The sequence below is a fragment of the Vidua chalybeata genome, chromosome 4 (genome assembly GCF_026979565.1).
Source record: "Vidua chalybeata isolate OUT-0048 chromosome 4, bVidCha1 merged haplotype, whole genome shotgun sequence".
NCBI lineage: Eukaryota > Metazoa > Chordata > Aves > Passeriformes > Viduidae > Vidua > Vidua chalybeata.
Genome location: NC_071533.1, coordinates 38,149,195 through 38,168,489, shown reverse-complemented (window position 1 = coordinate 38,168,489; position 19,295 = coordinate 38,149,195). Strand labels below are relative to the sequence as shown.

Sequence of the window (19,295 nt, the reverse complement as noted above, 5' to 3'; positions counted from 1 at the left end):
TTGGGCAATTTCACAGAAAAAAAGTATATATTGCTTGTGTAATAGTGTAAAAGAGCTATTTTTTATATTTATGAACTTTAATATACCAAAATTCTCAGCTGACAGGAATCAGTGAAACTGTACTGGTTTATGTGAGATGAAACAGGTGCTGTGTCTCAAAGGCTACTTGGGTATAACTTCTGGAATAATCTTTTGGAATAATGTATATACTTTTATGAATAACAGGGTTCTCAAAATGTGTATACTTGGGTCAGTGTTTGGTAGCTGGGATAGTGTGAGTGATGATTATTTCATTCAATTGGGAAAATATTTTCTATAACCATTATTAATATATGTACTTTTTTTGCTGGATTTATTTTTGTTTCTATTAAAAACTGTAAAGGCTATTGACTTATACTGTGAGTCTTTTCCACCATATACACATTGCAATCTCTCAGACACGTATTTGAGGTAGGAATAATATTTTTAATAAGTAAATTCATAAAACCACATAATGGAATTCTTATTACAAGCAAAAATTTGAGAAACAGTACATGGGCTATAAGCCAGGCCACTACTTGAATTTTTTTCAGCTAAGAAAGTTGGCTTTAGCATGTGTGATTTCCAAAGCCTCAGTGACAAGATGACAGACATTTGTAGTTCTTAATTACTCATAAACCACTTTAATGATACTTAGAAAGTGCATTTATTAGAAAATAATTAAAGAATAACATTACTACAGTTTATGAACAAATTGTTCAAATAAAAGGAGTTTTTGAAATTATATTTCAAATTGGATCTCCACATATATTTATGTACTTTTGTATTACATTTTAAGGATTTTTTAATGATTTTTTTTTCAATGCCATATAAGGGAAATTACAGTTCCCTTCAGTATATCATAATTAATCATATCTAACAAGATAACATTTCAAAAGTGGTCAAAAAGAAGAAAAAGATGTGACAATTTTATAGGGATGCACTATACACTGATACAGATTGTTCATGATAGTCTCTTAATTATGGATAATTCATATACCTTCCTTCTAAAACAAATTAGAAGAAAAAGAAGTAAAATCATTGCTACATATTGTGTCTATTGAAATAACATATGCTTGTTTCATATCTAAGCACTTGCACTAGCCTAATGGTAGAAGAAAATGTGCAAAGAGAAAATGTGCAAAGCTACTCCAAATGAAACTACATTGTTGCATACAGTTACAGTTTAAATACATACCCTGTTTTATATTAATATATTCATTAAGATTCTCTTTGCTGGTAAATATTTAATAATGCCAAGCTTCATTGTAAACATGAAGTTTGCAAATGTAGATGACCACCAATAAAACTATCTATCTGTAAGAGTTCAAGGTGTGTTGATAAGATCATATTCAGATTGTCAACATAATCAAGATTGTGATATAGGAAAGGAATTCTTGCAGGATTAGGTAGCATTCAATAAGGCTGTAAGTGTGCTGCATACAGGGAGGGGGACAGGGGTGTTTCACTACTCCTTCACAGAGGTCCTTTGGCTTCACTGGGGCTCAGATCAGAAATGCAGGGGAAGTAGGAAAGGGATGAGCATTTTCAGATGCCGCAGAGTAAGACTCGCATTTTAGGAATAAATCTATCCAGGATTGATGACTGCTATAGGATAAGTACATTAGATAAATCACCCAGACAGAACTCTTAATAATGCAGTTGTGCTATGCTAACCTTTCATACTGGAGAAAACTTAATGACTTGGACTATAAAAAAGCATACCATGGCTCATCCACTTTCACAGAAGCAAGTAATCTCAGATGTTTCAAACTGTGTCTCCTTAGAATGGACAGAAATTATTATTATTTTCACCAGTCATATTTATGTTGACCATAAAGAGTCAGATCTTGTGAGGGGCTGACTTACATTGTCATGCTCATTGTCAGTGAGCAGCTGGCAAGGCTGATGATTGTCTTGCATGAATCACTTTGACTCTTTGGAAGAAATAGACTGGAACTAAAAGTAACCATTGCTGCAGAGTTAAGCATCATTCATTATTCTTCCACTTTTACAATAAGTAGTTTTGCAATCCTTACCTAAAACATACTTTAGAATGGCAGTAAATGCAAAAGTAATTTCAAGAGGGCAGCAGATATTATCCAAAGTTTTCATCCATAGTAATTTAAACAAAATTATCAACTCTCCCCCCAAAGAAGAACAAGAGATAAATTTCTTAAAATTATTGCTATATTTAGCAGCTCATAACATCACCAACATGCACATTTCTGTGATTTAGATTTAATACAAATATTTCAAAATACAGATCTGAAAAATGCTCTCCATTTTTATTACAGGCCTATTCAATAAAATATATACCTTTGGTATAATATGTTCTGTTGTATATAGCAAACCATTTTCATTGTCATCAAAAATATATTTTAGCACTTGCGAATTACAGGGGACTTTAATTCCTCAGATAACCCACATATTGGATACAGTATCTTGAACCAGCTCATAAACATGTAGACATGATACAGATGTACATTTTCTGTAGGAAATGGAAAGTGAAAGGTCTTTTAGAATTCTAAATTTACTAATGATTAAGCTACTTTAACTGTCTTTATGCTACTTTCATAGATATATAATAAGACATTATTTTCATTGAAAATATGCTTTAAATAAGGCAATTTTTGTAAGAATTTAAATAATATTTTTTCTTGCATGAAAAACTCATTTACTTGTAAGGTGGTCATGCCTCCCTTGCTATTCTAAAATCACTACACACAAAGCAATAAAATTACAGAGCTAAGCATCCTCCAAGGATGAATTCACAGTGAAGAAAGCTGTGATATACTTTATGCTGTAAATCATGTTGTATCATATCATATGATGATACCACAATAGAAGAGAGCTGGTTATTTACACAGTGGTTCTGACTGGAAAATGTAAACAAAGATGAGTCAAGCACCTCAACAATGCATTGACTTGCTAGTTCATATCCAAGGTTTTACAATGTTGTTCATTTAGTTCCATTGATAACTTGACATGAGGCACCTGTTTTTAAGGTAAGAAACTGATCAGGTGATGAAGTGTCAGTGGGCTTTCAAGTAAATATGAATTGATTTCCATTAGTAAACCAAGGGTATACTAATCTATGATCGAAGAAAGATGGAATGCCGTAATATGCAGTTTATATGCAGTTTAAGGAGCTCTATGACAGAATGGCAGTTGTTTTCTGAGACATATAAGCTCAAGAAAATCTTCAGTAAAGTAAATAATATTTTAAAATAAATGTTTAAGTAAAATTCACATTTTAACATAGATTATCAAAAGTCTGATGGCTATTCAGAAGCTCTTTCTCCCACTGACATTGTTGGAATTGGCTTGGAAAAGCTCAAGTGTACTTGAACATCACTGTAGGTATAAACAATTGAGCATTAAAAGGTATGATAGTTGGAGCTTCTTTCCAGAACTAAGTGCTCTTTCTTTTTAAGGTCAATTTGAAGGTGAATCCTATTGTTGTGAATTGCTTTTCTCTGCCACAGGACTTCATTATAAAGAGAGATTCATTGTTGCAGGAGACAGCCTGTCTTGCTATTCTTCCTCACTTCACACTGTACTTCCCCTTACTGAAGAGGTCCCTGCTGTCTGTGGAAAGTCCTGAGAATCATGTCCCTCTTTGTACCACTGTTAGAAGTAGTATGCTCTCTTTTCTGTTATTTAAAGGTGTCTACTTGTTCTAGGTTATTACACTATGTTCATAATTGAGGTAAACACCTAATTTTTAATTTGAAAATTTTATCTGTGGTAGATTAAAAAATAACTGCTAGCCTCAAGTTATTCTCAGGAGATCAGTTTCAGAAAGATGTTAAACACTCATCCTGTTTACAAGTCTTATTACCCAGTGTTTCATGGGCTTAAGATTCCACTAACCAAACAAAACTGCCAGACTCAACTATCACTCCTATTAAATGCATTAATCTTCTTCTCACAGAGATTTAGAACTTCTGTCTTGTACACAAGTGAGATATAACAGTTCTTCCTCACTTACGTTTCTAGGTGTTTCCTCAGAAACTCCTCTGGGGCACTTCCTGATTTCATGAGTTACCGTCTCTTCAGAAATAATGTTAATTTAAATTTCTCTTCCCAACCCTCCTACACCTCTTTTTCATGCTGAAATGGCTTGAGGTGATGAATCATGGCTCTTTTCCTTCCTTGCTGTTTATCCTCCTGCCCTTGGAGCTTTGAAGATAGTAATTCAGGCATGTTTCTCCTCCTAAAAGCTATTTTAAAATTGAGAAGTCAATTGAGAATGTCATTCCTAGGAGGGCTGGTGAGGTTTAATATCCAAAAAAATTATATTTGTGTCCATGTTAGCAGCAAAGAAATATAGATAGAGGTACTTATCAAAAATCCTAATGAATTTTCAGTTACCTTGATTTTTCACTCCACATCTCATAATATATTTCATAAAGGTCTGATTTCACTTTTTGAAAAGAAGTTTTCAGAGATTTTAGAATCAGGACTGTAACATGGACAGAAAAAGCATTTGGAAAGTGGAAGGAATAGTTTTATGATTTGTTTTATTGAACCAGGCAATATGGATACACCTCTTTCTAGGTGCTTATCTCCATCTAAGAAAAAAAAAAAAAAAAGAAGCCATTCATAACTTTTTATTACCTCAAGGATATCATTATGTCATTATACAAGGGATATACCATTGTATAATAGGATCTGTATGTCAAGGCTCTGTAACAAGCTTCCAAACACAATGTGAGGAATTTGATCAAAGTGCTTTCAGTGTAGAAGGTATATTTCACAATAATATTTAACAGGTGGTCTAATAAAATGGACACTTTTGTTGAATGCTGTTGAGTGATAATAGTAAGATTCCCATTTTCAGACAGAGTCCACCTTCACTTGATTGTTGTTTGTAATCAGTGGAGAAGGTTTGCTTCTCATTCTGTCTCCTGCATCATTAGAACTATCCTGGAAAAAAACTTTTGCTGTACAAAAATTGACAATAATTCTTTTGTATTCTCTTCTGAAGTTCTGGTTCAGGAGTCCATATACTATAGCATTAAGGCAGCTATTGAAATATGCCATGTAATAACTAGACACAAACAACCACTCTGGAATCCTAGGGATTACAGTTTTTGGGTTGACAGCCACTGCAATGCCTATAAAGTTCAAAGGAGCCCAGCAGACTGCAAACAGTACAAATACCACAAACATGGTTACAAAGTTTCTGAAGTCATGTGGTTTCAGCCTAGGGTTGTTATCCGGTTTAACCCTTCGCCTTACCTGGATAACGAGGATCCATATTCGCAAGTAACAGAAAGTAACTACGGCTATGGGAAGCAGGAAGTGGAAAAACACAACTGCTATAGTGTATGCTGAGCTCACAGACTGTGCAAATGTACAGGAGTAAATCCTGGGGTCATACTGTAGCGATCCCACAAACAGGTTGGGCACGATAGCAACAAATGTTAGGACCCATATGAGAACAATATAGCACAATGAATTCCTGTCGCTGTACAGCTTGTCATATTTGAGGCTGTGGCAGATATAGCAGTACCGATTGATAGCGATGCCTGTAATATTGAAGATTGATCCAATGACACTTAGGCCCATCAAGAAGCCACTAATCTGGCAGTGTAGGTATCCCAGTTTCCATCCGTTGTGAAACACAGATGTGAGGACCAGTGGATAAGGGTAGATAGCTACTATCAAGTCTGCAACTGCCAGGCTTACAACAAACACATTTCCTGTAAAATAAATATAAAAAGGCAAGTATTAGTTTTTCTTTTGCTCTTTTCTGTCATTTCTGCTCTCGTTGTAGTAATGAGCAGCCTCAGTGGAACATTTTAAATGTAATTAGTTTCTACTTCCTAGCTCAAAATTCAATGTCATATATCAGAAATAAGAGACTCATTTTTAGTTTTCTTTCAAGAACTGCATCTTTAAGTTAAGCTACCTTTTTAAACTGTCTTTATCTACTATTTTATCTACCATGACCTATTATTTTTATCATGCCATTTATTTGGATTCTTTCAATCACACAGAATTCATATCAAATCAAAATATTCATAGCTTTAAGGCTTGCTTTGGTTTTAAATAGTCTTGCTTGAAATATCAGCAAAAATACTATTTCTAATAAATTTCCAAACTCAAATTTACCTTCTTTATTTAACCTTTTTTCATTACATTAGCTAGCCCTTAACTTGTCCAGTCCTGAAATTAAAATATCTTTTCTCCCATTTATATTTCAAGCTTCCATGACTTGCATATGACTTTTACATTATTCTCTTTGAATCTGCTGGCAAGTATTTAAATAATCTTAACTTCTAAGAGTCTTTTTTGAAAACAGACTCAGTTGTCTTTCCTAAAGACATGCTCTTCAGTAAAAATAGAGATGCTGGGCAGTGGCCTAGACAGTTCCCAGACAGTACTGATGTCCCATTTTTCTCTGCCTCCAAACTGGAAAATTAGGCAATGGAACATTCTACTGATTCATTTTTAAACAGAGGGAGATTATATTCTTCAAAGACAACAGAATCCATTGTGTTTTGAATTCATTTTTTGAGAAGAGATTATATTTTCTTTTTTTAGTTGCTTAAATGATAACCCATCTGAATACCTCCCAACCATTCTAATTTCTAAGAAGAGGCTCACAAGAAACATTGATGTCACTTTTATTAATTTCTTTAAAATAACTATTACATGTAAAACTCTAGATATTCATGCCCATAAGTACAGAAGGCTTTCAATTTTATCTTTACATGCGTGTTTGTACGTATATAAATGCATATATACATAGACATTTGACATTCTACTTTGTAGTTTTGAGATTATTCATGGAAGATGAAATACGAGCTTCTATTGCAACCTGTAATAAAATATATTATTAGTTTCAGATTATGTACAATTTCAGTGCTAATCCAAGATGAGCTTGGTGAATTATTCAATGCATTTATTCTGAACATGCAAAATATAAGCAGATAATAGCAGGTTAGTAGGAAAGGCAAAACTATCTATGGACCAATATGGTGTTTTAGCTGCTAAAATTCTCAAAACTACTTTTTTAACATATTATTTAAAATATCTTCAAATGCATAGTCCCTTACCAATCTCAGGCTTTAAATGTCCAGTTAGAAATGTTCCATCTGCAAATACTGTCAGAGAAAAAAGAGAAATTATCTTTCTCTGGATGCTACCTACACTGTTGTGTTTAAATTTTGATACATGCACAAAGTACCACATTTGATTTTTATACTAATGGCACCTTGAACAAATGGCCTCCATTAAAAGACTGCTGCACCAGTTTTTCTTGATTTAGTATCTGGATTTAAAAATAACTTTCTTGTGATGGTGTCTGTAGCTGTTTTGTCTTTGACTGGGGATTCACTGCCAGACTCAAATATGCTTATCCTGAAGCCTTTGGCAGAATCCCAGATCATTTCAGCACAAACATCACAGCTTCTTTAAGCAGAAGATGACACAGGAAAAAAAGCACTGCTTTCAGAATTTATCTTTGACATAGTGGCAACTGATACAAGAACAAGAGACTGTATGGAACTGAGAGCTCCTTGTTTATCTGACGAATCAAGAAGTGGAAAGTAAATGAAAAGGTGCTGTTGGCAGGTTTTTTTCCCCCCCTGTCCAGAATATTGCAGGATTGATGAGGTGGTAACATATAAACCCCAGACACTTATTAAAATGTAATATTTGAAAGAATTCTATTTATATTTGCTTAGTAACTTTCTGCTTAGCTGGAGACTGTGCATCCTAAACTTTTTTCTCTGCCATCCACTAAAACTGCTGCTGCTGCCCACCATTATTATTGCTAACATTGCTATTATTTACCCACTTTAGCCAAATGATAAGGACAAAGTTAAAAGGGTTTTTTTTTCCCTTTAAAAGGTGTTGTACTGAAAGATGACAGATGATATACATTTCTTTCTGAATATTTTTAGCTTTGGAAACAAAGGGGTTTAGGAAGAGTAGGCACTCTGAATCAGCCAGATTTCAGGCTTCCATAAACTTATACACCATGGTTGTTCCAGGCTTTTTCAACTGCCTGCTGTAGAATGACAAACTGAAAATCTTGGAAACACAAGCTGTTTCCTGTGAAAATTGCAGGCCAGCAGGAGTATAGGAGGATATCCTAGTAGTCTAGCTTAAAGGAGAAAAAGGAAATCATGAGTTTGGAAATCAAGCCCCAAGCTGCCAGCTCATGGTTAGCATGTCAGCTGAATGAGTAAAGCATTGGGGGTGGAAACTGCTTGGAAACCAGATACCTGTATGGAGACAGAACTTTTAATTTGCCTTTCAGGAAGGGTTACTTTAAAACTTGACTTCAGATAAATTTTTGTTATGAGCATGGAAATTGTTTTGCTAAGAGAAAATTTAAGTAAAAAAAAAAATTGGCATTAGTATGATTGTTGAATATTTTGGGGCTCATTGTTTCAGACCCTGAAGTTGGATCTGAAATGAAGTTGAGCTTTTTATGTCATATAATAAACAATTTAAAAACATGATCTTAGCTTTAGGTACCACAATTACTGGAAAATATTGCTAACTGAGGAAATTCCAATATTATAGTAGCATATTGTGAAATCAAACTCTTAGTTTTGTAGCATAATTGCTATTTTGAGGTGAGTATCATAAAAAATGTATATAGAAAGGGTTAATTTTTATCTTCATAGTTAGGTTTGAATAGAACGTTATAAATGAAGCCTGAAGCTCTATAGTGAACCCTTCAAAAGGGCCACAAAATCAAAATCTTGAATAACTCTTCCCTGAAAAAAAGTATTCATTCTCTTTAGAGAGTAGGATCACGTAAGTGTGAAAAAATGTGATTTGTGTACCTAAAGAATATATTATTATGCATTAACACCAGCTGGCTGAACGGAGAAGGCAGAGGTTGAATTTCTTGACTTTGACATAAGCCAAACAAGCTTTAATAAATTTAAGCAAATGTTGTGCGGTGGATGTATGTGGGAAGAAAGATAATCCACTGGTAACCAGCTTGAGCAAGTTATGTTTTTCGATGCTGTCTAAAGCAATGTTCCACTAAATATTTTCACAACTCTTACTGAAAAAGAAGCCTTTCTGCTCAGCAAACACATAGCAGCATCAGATCTACCTACTGAATATAAAGCTGCATTAATGCAACAGAAAACAAACAAGGGTTTTCCTAGACAATTTGACTTTTCCAAGATCACAATACAATATTAACTGAGTGCAAAAATTGTGACCCTGACAGATTATAAGAAAAAATGCTTATGGGATTGCCAACATATCAAAATGAATACAAGAGCCTCAATAAGAACTACATGATGTAGCTGTATCAGTAGCAACTTGTATTTGCAGAACATATACAAGTTACTGTGGGGGTTGTTATTCCCTAGATTTAGTGCTAAGTATGTCCTGAATGATAATTAGAAAGTTACCAGAAATTTCTAGCAACTGAAATAAGTGCAGAATATTAATGGAAAAAGATTAAAGTTACAGGTGGTGCTGAATGCCTGCCATAGAGTTAGAATGGAGGGCTGAACACTTTGCCAGCAGGTCAAAAATGACTAGTTCTGGCAATTTTAGGAGAACTGAGGGTGGTGTGGTCTACAAAGCCCTTTCCTCAAGTGTTAGGACTGTGAAGTATTCTTACTGTTCTAAAATATTTAGTCTGGGGAAAATAACCTACTGTAAAAAAGGGAAACAGCTTATGTATGGGAAAAAACCCAGCCTTTTAAAGCATTAGGGGTATTCCAGCTAGGATATTTGGTACTCAGAAAATTGGAGTGAATTTTAGAAAATATCTCATATTGCTTGCAACATCAGTATGGCTACTTTTTCTTCTTTTTTTCACAAGTTATTTCTATAACTTTTAATATTGGTTGCCAAGTCACTATTCTATTTACCTTTTTCAAAGTTTTTCCTGCATAAACAATACTTTGGCTTCTTACAACAAATGCTTGCCACAAGCCATCATGTTTTCATCATGTAGTTGCATTTTGAAACACATACCATCATATTTGCATTACTGCTTCAGGTTGGACCAATTTTAGGTGAGGGGTTTTTGTCTTTATGCAGCTGGAGTTGCTTTATCATTTATGTAAGACTAAACAGTACAGGCAGCTGTCATTGAAGTAACATAAATGGATTTTGTTTCAGTGGCCACTGTCTCAGACCTCTAATGTTTACTTGCTAAGTATATCTTTAAGGAAAGACGACAGTGTTATTGGTCCAACACTGTTAATTTTTAGAAGATCAAACTTCATTTCTAATGATCAGATTGATGTCATTCTTATTTACTGTCTTTTCACTACTTGTAAGATATTGCCAGATACATTAACAATTGTTTCATAACTAGTCTTAATTAACAGGATGCTTTCCTATAAATTTTGATCATGTTTTGTAGACATTAAACAGTATTTAAATATCATACAAGTATCATATCATACAAATATCATACAAGTTTGTTACGTACACATTTTTTACACATCTAATGGCACAAAAAAATTATTTACATTTTTAAGCACTGGTTTCTGATAATTCTAATACTTCTACAAATTTTCCTCAAGGATAGCTTACAGATTTTTTTGGCATTATGAAATCTTTCTGATTAATCTAGCCCTTGCTCAGGATGTTAATTTGAGAGTTTATGCTCCTAGCTGAAAACAAGACTATGATAGACGCTCACCAGTGAACGCCTGCAGCGTCAGAAACTTTAAATGTGTTACCTCATAACAGTACAGCATCAGAGATGAACGTTTTCCTTAGACAGGCATTTTGTTAGGCCTGTGCTTATTTAAGGATATTTCCATGCACAAAATGGTGTCCCAATGACAAATATTAAGGCCAGATTTTTTTTCATATTCCATGAACATTTTTGCCTTGAATGTTATTCCATTAGCACCAATATTTCACTTATAAAACATCTTAAACAACTACAAAATCAAGGAGTGAAAGCTGTTTTTGTGAATACCTAATACACATATAATAAAATTTTCTTGTAAATGTATCCCGAAACAGACCTGAGCTCTACTCAATGTTTCTTCTACCTGTGAGATCAACCAGTCAGAATGTTTCAAGAAAAAGATCAGTTCATAATCTTTCTAGCATAATTAATACTGGAGAGTTGTTGTACTTGGCAGCACAGTTTGGGTTTTCAGAGAGATCATGCACAACAAAAATTGGTAAATTAAAATAGTTGTAAGTGGGGACAATGGCCATGGTTTCTTTGAAAAAAATCCCAAAGTCAAGTAAGGTTACCTAGACAAGCAAGTGTGCAATCCTAGCTTCACTGAAGAAAGATTTGAAATGTCTAAGAAACCAACAGTCCTTGCAGCAGTCCTCAGCATCAAAATGGCACAAAACAGCTGAGCAAAAATGTAGGAATAAATATTACATAAGCTCTAGTTACTCCTGGGAGCTTCATTCACTTTACAGATCATAATATCAACTCCCTTAGATCTGAAAAGCCTATTTTTAAACTAAAGGCACTATTTATAAACCTGTCCTGAATCAAGAAGTCCATGTGCACATTAAATTTGAATAGTGTGATGGGCCTGTGGGGTTTTCTTCTCATTAGCAAGTTAACCCTGATGCTGCAGGTGGTGATGCAGGGAAATGTGAAAGATTTAAAACCCATAGTCAACCTTGTAGCTTTAAGCATTTGTAAGAAAAACTCTCCTTTTAAGCTGAGAAAAGACCTTGCATTACTTTGTCATTTTCATCAAACCTCATTCCAATGTACACTTCTGTCACATCATAGAAGGGACTTTCAGACCTTCTATCATCTCATTGGGATGCTAATGAAACCAACAGGGCAATTAAAGACATTGCCACTTCATATAGAAGTAATGATGATAGGCAGGTAACTTGTTAGCACTGAGGAGAGTATTAAATATTTGAGGTTTAAACTAATTTACAATCTTACTAAAGTAGAAATACTTAGTGTCAGGTAAGTTCAGATACTGAAATGACCTAAACAACCTCAACATTTAACTCCAGTTAATAGAAATACAGGTTCTGAGTCTTACAGGGCCTGGACAGCTGGAGAACTACCTAAGAGTATATTAGAGAAATATTGAAGAATAGATTTGTTAAAGAGATATCAGAATATTGTATACATATTGTATTATATATTGTAATGTTTTGTTTCACTGTGCTGAAAGTTGAAGAAAAATTTACATATCAGCACAGCATAAATGAAAGATTACTGATGCATTCAGAAAAGAAAATGCTATACTGTATTTAGATTAATTTTCACAAAGAACCTTCCAGCGAAGCTGCAGCAACAATTAAATTTGAAGAGCCTGTGCCATCTTCTGGCCAAGAAAATCAGACGCATGAAAGTGTAATTGGCAGAAAATGGCAGTGACAAATTATGTAGTATTCAGACCAAAGGAATGGCTGTGTATCAGGTCCAAGTTGACTGTAGCCAAAGAGTATGCAGATGAGATGAAGTGTTTTTACAGATATGCCAAACAACATACAATTTTCTGTGGTTTTATCACCTACCATCTTTGTCTGCAGTCCCATGGTACACATGTGAGTGAGAAAGCTCCTGCTCTCCTTCTCATAGTCTAAAAATATCTGTTGCTGCTATTTTTGGTGGTTCAGTCATGAGAGGAAAGTGATGTGAGTTTACTCTCAAGCACAGAAGGGAATTGAATCCATATGCTGGATGAGTGCTACAGACTTGGGGATGTTCCTTGCCTCTGGCAGTTTTGTATGACATGCCAGGACTGCTTTGAAATTATCTCTTATATTGGACCTCTCACATGAAAGGCATACTTAGTATGTACTGATTTAGGCAGGTTTAGGAGGTGCAGGGATATTGAATACCTCAGTACTGATAAGACTGAGGTATTTCTGGGTATGCCAAGAAGAGCAGCACTATCTACTGGATTAATTTACCTGCCATGAAATATAAAGCATCTGAGGAAAGCAGCCCTAAAGAAAAGGCCTGTGCAACCATTGCCTACTTAGGCACCTAACACAGGACTAAACAGGAATTGACATTGACTGAAGATTTCTTGTAAAACTGAACTTAAAAAAAAATCTAAAAGTGGTCAGGGTCTGGGTCTTTTTTAACAACTTTTTAAAAATGCCATTTTCAAAAGCACTTTAGATAGCTCTCAGACCTACAGTGCACCTCAGGACACTCTCATCTTTCTGTTACATTATGCAGTGGCATGAAATATTTTGCTTTGAGATTCTACATAGTGGGTCCATGTCCAAGATATTTTGCTTTAGAAACATCATCAAATTGAACAAGACTTCTATTCTTTTATAGAAATTTCTAAAATTTTATCACAGCTATCTATTTATCTCGGTAACAAGATAGTATTAAACTGGCACGGTCATAGGGTTTGATACTTTTAGAACATAGAAATAAAAGATGAAAGTGACTCTTTTCACCCAGCCAAGAGTGAACTAAGACCTAACATAAAATATCAAGAAGTCTTGTAATGACACTGATGTGAATCAACAAATCCTGCCTTCTTATAAGTGAAAGCTAGAAACCAGGGCAGGCTGGTATTCAACCAGGTATTCAACCAGGGCATACTGGTGAATTTCTCAAGTTCTGTGACCCTGGTTTTGGCTCTGGTATCTGCCTGGCCTGTTCTTTCCACAGTTCACTGGGTGGGTGGGTTTTCAAGGTCAGAATATCTATCCCTTTTGAACATCAGCTTCTTTGATCATGATGACAATATTTCAGAGATAAATAGATTTGCCTGAATAACTTATCCGCTTTTACAGAAGGGAATTATATTACCACTTCTGACTTGATCTTTTCTATCTCTAATTTCTATGATTCATTTGGGAGGAAAAAAATCCTGTGGACAGCCTGTTCTCCAACAAGGTATTGCCTAGATGTTACAGAACACTGAGGTTCAGCAAGCTGTATGAAACCAATTAGAATAACAATACTGCTGATGTCAGAGGATCACACAACTGAACTGCATCACAGTAGAGTCAATGTGAGAGTACTTTTCTCCCCTTCAACTGTATTGCACTAAAGACTGGAAATATATGGGAAGACAAAAATTATACTGTTCACAGTAATATCAGAGCTCAGATAAATAAAACTAATAATAGAGTTCGAACATAGGAACGGGCAGAGATGGATGCTTATGAAATATAATTATGTTTTGTGTCTGTACAAAATCTCACAGATCTGTCAAGACTAGATAATGTGAAGATGCAATCTATTCCCTTCCAAATCCTAATATGTATTTTGAGAAAACAAGTGGGAGAAAACAGGAGAGTGAAGTTGCAACCATAAAACTGACAGGAGAGCCTGACAGGAAAAGCTTCTATACTGCATAAAACATTGCAGACACAAAATCACTTTCCTCAATTTCTTTGAAAGTCACACTTTTATGTAACAGGATTTTGTGGTTGAATTTGTCCAGAATTTTTCATGGGATGGAAAAGAAATATAAAATTCTCAAGAGGACAAAACAATGCATTTTCTTTCTGTTATGACTAATAACTGTATAGCTGGTCATTCAGCCAATGTAGACAGCAGACAGCCAAGCTATTAAAATGAGTTAATAAAATAGTCTTCCCAGTTCTTTCTCTTAAAATCAACAGTGGTAAGACACCTGCCAAGAAAGTAAAAAATAGCATTATAGAAAAAAAAACCCACTTATATAGAGTTGCACACTTGTGTTTACTTTCCCTTCCTCTATCCATTCTCTTTTTCTCTATTTTTCCTTTTACTCCTTTTCATATTTATTCCTTCACTGTGTTTTTTCTCTCCTCACTGACACTACACCCCAAAATCTTTTGTTTCTGACAGAAGCCTTTTTTTCTCCATATTTTCCCCTCTTTTCCTCTCCTCTTTGTTGACTCAAGTTTCTTAGGAAAGAAGACACAGATTATCATACTCATTCCCACTTTATCAGTTGGATGATTTTTAGAGTATATTCTACTGTGCCACTATCACAGACTCAGGGTGACTTCAATTCTTCCTCCATTCCTTTCAGTTCTTCATTTTCTCTATTGTGCTACAGCAAAAGTAAAGTTGAATGGTCCCACACCAGAGTGGAGCAAGTGAAATGTTATCAAGTATCATGGGGAAGTCACCAGAATAAGTGCTATTTTAATTGCAATATTAGTGGGGTTTGCTTATGAAAGTAACTGATGGTATCAAGAATTCTTGCTGTTCTGTACCATCAGAAATGCATCACCACTGGAAACTGAAAAATAGGCAAATAACCGTAACTTCCATATGCATGGCAGCAAGGTGAAGAATCTTTATATCCATCTTCTCTACTGTTTGTCTTTTCCTCTTTATGATGGACAATCAAATCAAGGAAACAGGATATGGGAAAAGAACTCTGGATTAAAAGATAGTGAAGACCCCAAGATATGCAGTTCCTTTTTTCTGTAAAAAGATTTTATAACCTTGTGAAATTTGCTCCAGCTATTGGACCAAAATACACTCTCCAGCTCAACACTAGAACCTATACTATAGTCCTTTTGCTGTTGTTTGTATACATCCACAGACTGCCAGGAGAAACCTTTACTTAACACACTATTTTGTAATTTGATGGGAACCCACACCTGCAGCAGGGCTCTGCACCATCCACAATGGGGTAAAAATGTAGCAAGAAATATAAATTAGATCTTAAATGGGTTACACTGAGTTTCAGGCAAATTCAAAATATGACAAAACAACAAAGAAGATAACTTTCTCAGAGCAGATATTCTGGATTGTTGCAGCAAGCAATTAAATGACAGCCCTAGCAATTTAAATTTATCAAAATCTTAGAGGTAAGGTATATTTTTGCCCCTTGTATTATATAAAAAAAGGATTTAGATATACAGTGGATTTATAAGAAATTAATTTATTAATTAAGGAAGAATAAATATTTAAAAATTAATATAAGAAATATATAAGAAATGAAGGAAAAAGGTAGTTTATTCATTATTGCCCTCATTCATTCATCATAATTTTTTTAGCTCCTGCACAGTATAATTGGCTCGGAAGCAATGTTTGTTTGCTTATATTAGATGTGTACTTTAAAATATGTTGCTGATGAAATGTACAGTTTAAATTTTGTATTAGAGGAGAAAGAATGAAGGTGTTACACTACCTTAAGTAAAATCTGTATTTTAATTTGTATCAAAAAAGTTGCAGGAAACATACACTTTATCTGCACCTAAACCCCCTTGTTTTTGTTCTTTTTTTTAATTAAAGATCTAACTTCTAGTCCTCTTATAGAACTAAAATAGATATGAACCAATAAAATTCTAAGTTTTCTAATGTTATCCTCATTGCTAGTAGCAACAGTCTATAAAGAATTTAAGATAAAGCTTAACACTTGTGACATTTGAACGATCATAAATTATTTTCATTTATTCTAAGGCTCTCTGGGATTCTTCTCGTTGTACAATTTAGTTTCTTCATTACAAAAGCAACTGTCAGAATAGACAAAACAACAGGAACAATCTGACTGTAGATTTTACAGAACTTTAAAAATAGTCTTAAGCAATTTTTCCTGTAATTCTTCAGACAAATAAAGATATGAATTTTTTTTTCAGTACTTCTTCTAGATGGCCTAAATTAGACACTGTGACTTCACTTCAGGCAAAAAGACTAAGCTATCCTAAATTCATGCCTATACCTTTACAGTATATTTGAGAAGTACTGGTGCTTACGTGCATCAACGAGTTATTCTGCAACTGGATGCACTATTATACTTGAAGGTAATTAACATACCTCCACTAAAATTTTAACTGAATGATCTATTTTTTATTATCGGTCTGAATGATGAATCTTCCACAGAAGTTGGCTCTGGGTTGACCAGATCTCTGGAAGTCATAATAAGGAGACCTCATTTATTGCATGTTTCTTTGTTTTTTTTGTTTTTTTTTTTTTCCTTTTTCCCTGTATGATGGGAGTTTTCATACAGAACAGAATAAAATTTTCAAGCAGTAATAATTTTAGAGAAAACTTGTTAGACAAATAGTGAGGTATGATTACCCTGTGACATCATAGAATATTTCAGGTATTTCCACAGTGTGCCTTACATAAGTGAGGTCAACCCGAAGGATTTTTCTTCTCTTTAGCAACTACTGATATGGAAGTCAAAATTTTTTCAATACCCTTTTGATTATTTAATTAGAAAACACATGACTTTTACATTTAATGCTTATCAGAAATAAAATGGGGTTTGGATTTGTGCCTTTTATCTTAACAGCATTAAATGAAGTTCTTTATTGAGAGCTCCCTTACATAGAGACATCTAATTCAGCATACAGATGAAATTGCCAGACCATTGAATTCTTACAAGTAGGCTTAAGAAAAGAAAAAAAAAAAGGCTAAAACAGTGATTCAGCTAACTCTACTGACAAGTTGAAGTAGTGTAAGTGACCAAATAAGTGGGTTGTTGCATTATTGAATTGTTATTCCTCTCTGTTTTGTTTTAGTTATTTGCCTTTTCTCTGGGTTTTACTTTCTTGAAGAGTGGTGTAGAATTTCTCAGAAAGAATTTATATCTTTGTTGCTTAAGACCAAACTGCTTGTTTATCAGTGAATGCAGCCAAAAAAATAAGAGACTATGGCACTAGCTAATATGAAAAAAATATATAAATGGCGTTGACTTTCAGTACCTACATATGTCTTCAGAACTTATCACTCAATGTTCTTACTTAACAAGTTGTACAAGACTGTCCAGCACAATAATACAAAACTGCTGAAATCTACACTTGCTGTCAAAAGTATTGGATTTTGTATTATAGTAATTTCAGTGTGGGTGCATTTAAAAGCTGTGTTATGATATCTCATCTGAATTATTTGTACCCATTGATTTTTGTTATGACTCAGAAATACCCTAACTGAGCATTGAGAAACCAAACACAATTTATAAAATTAAGTTCAATACCTCCAGTGTAAAATGTGAGCCCTTTCCCTATGTGAAAATAAAACAAATCTGGAAAACTATACCACCATTATAATCTTGTAGTGTTATGTGTATAATAGCTGTGGAGCTCCTTTCCTTTTATAATGCCTACTTTTTCCTCTTATATTCCTTTCTATCTTTCTTTAAATGTTAGCAAGAATCTTACAGGAAAAAAGCTTTTAAACAAGCTGAAAATCTATATATAGACAGCTAAAGATAGTATCCTTTTAAATATTCAGTAAAAACATTTCCAGTTCTCCCTCTGAACCTTACTGCTCAGTTCTTCATCTTTTTTTAGGCACAAGCTTTCTGTGTTCCAACATAATTCATTATTTAACAAAATTTAGCAAACCAGAAGTCAACACTACTACTTATGAAACTAAAAATAAGAAACCCAAAGAAATGTGGGATAACAGCCTCAATTAATATTAATAAAAAGTATTTCTATGTTGAAAGGATGCCAAAAGAGTAGAAGTTCTGTACAATTAGTGTATGTCAAAGATGACATGTACTTATATTGTGTTACAAAACCTGACTCGAAGTTTATTGTGAGGAAGAATGGGTGGTAAGGAAGCCTTAGCTTCAAACAGCACTGAACAGCAGCTTCACATTTCTTTACTTTGTTCTATTAGGGAATAACCCCCTAATTTTTAAAACAAAATCTTCTACAGGTGACTGAATGCTAAAAAAAAAAAGGTGTGTGGGGGGGAAAGCATCTTTCATACCTCATCTAAAATTGCCTAGATTTTCTTACTTTAGTTTCAGAAAGATTGGTATTTAGCTTTGTAGGTGAAAAGATTTCTTCAAAATTTTTAAAAGACAACTTCAGCTCCTCAGAGAACCACTTTAGCCTTTTCCATGAATGAGTACAAAAATGTCTGCTTTAGCACATTAATGTATTTTTTAAACTAATAGCAGAAGAGCTTCCCCTAAAGATCTGAATAATAGGTTTCATTTGTGTTGTGTAAAACTGGTCAGTTGATGAATCAGAAGTTAATTATCTTGGTAACAGGTAAAAAAATCTTGTAAATCTTTTATTGAAATTGTTTGTGCCATTGAAACCATTGATAGGAAATAATAGAATTTCTTGGCATTATAGTCACTTCCTGATAGACTTGAATTCACATTTTAGGAAAGGCCAAGTGATTTTTTTTTTATAAATTCCAGTATCTGGAATAGGACTGTTTCAGTTCTTTACAGTATTTTTTAGATATATTTTATTAACAAGCTTGCTTCCTATAAGTTTGGTGTGGAAGGATGTTGATATGGTCGAAGCTTTAAAACAAATCAATCAACCTTCTTACAGCGAGCTCAGTGAAGAAAACAATGTAAGACAGAGAACAATAAAACCAAGCCAGTTTCACCCTGCATTTTTTTGTATTTCTAAGGCACCTCCTTTCTTCCAGA

General features: G+C 34.1%; 1 protein-coding gene across 1 annotated transcript in view; it reads right to left on the bottom strand.

Moving 5' to 3' along the window:
- Positions 1 to 4,860: 4,860 nt before the first annotated feature.
- The window catches only part of MTNR1A (melatonin receptor 1A), a 50,534-nt gene continuing 36,099 nt past the window's right edge, over positions 4,861 to 19,295 (bottom strand). The window contains exon 2 of the mRNA XM_053940901.1: positions 4,861 to 5,729. Coding sequence (XP_053796876.1) covers positions 4,861 to 5,729 — 869 coding nt within the window. The remainder of the gene's footprint in view (positions 5,730 to 19,295) is intronic.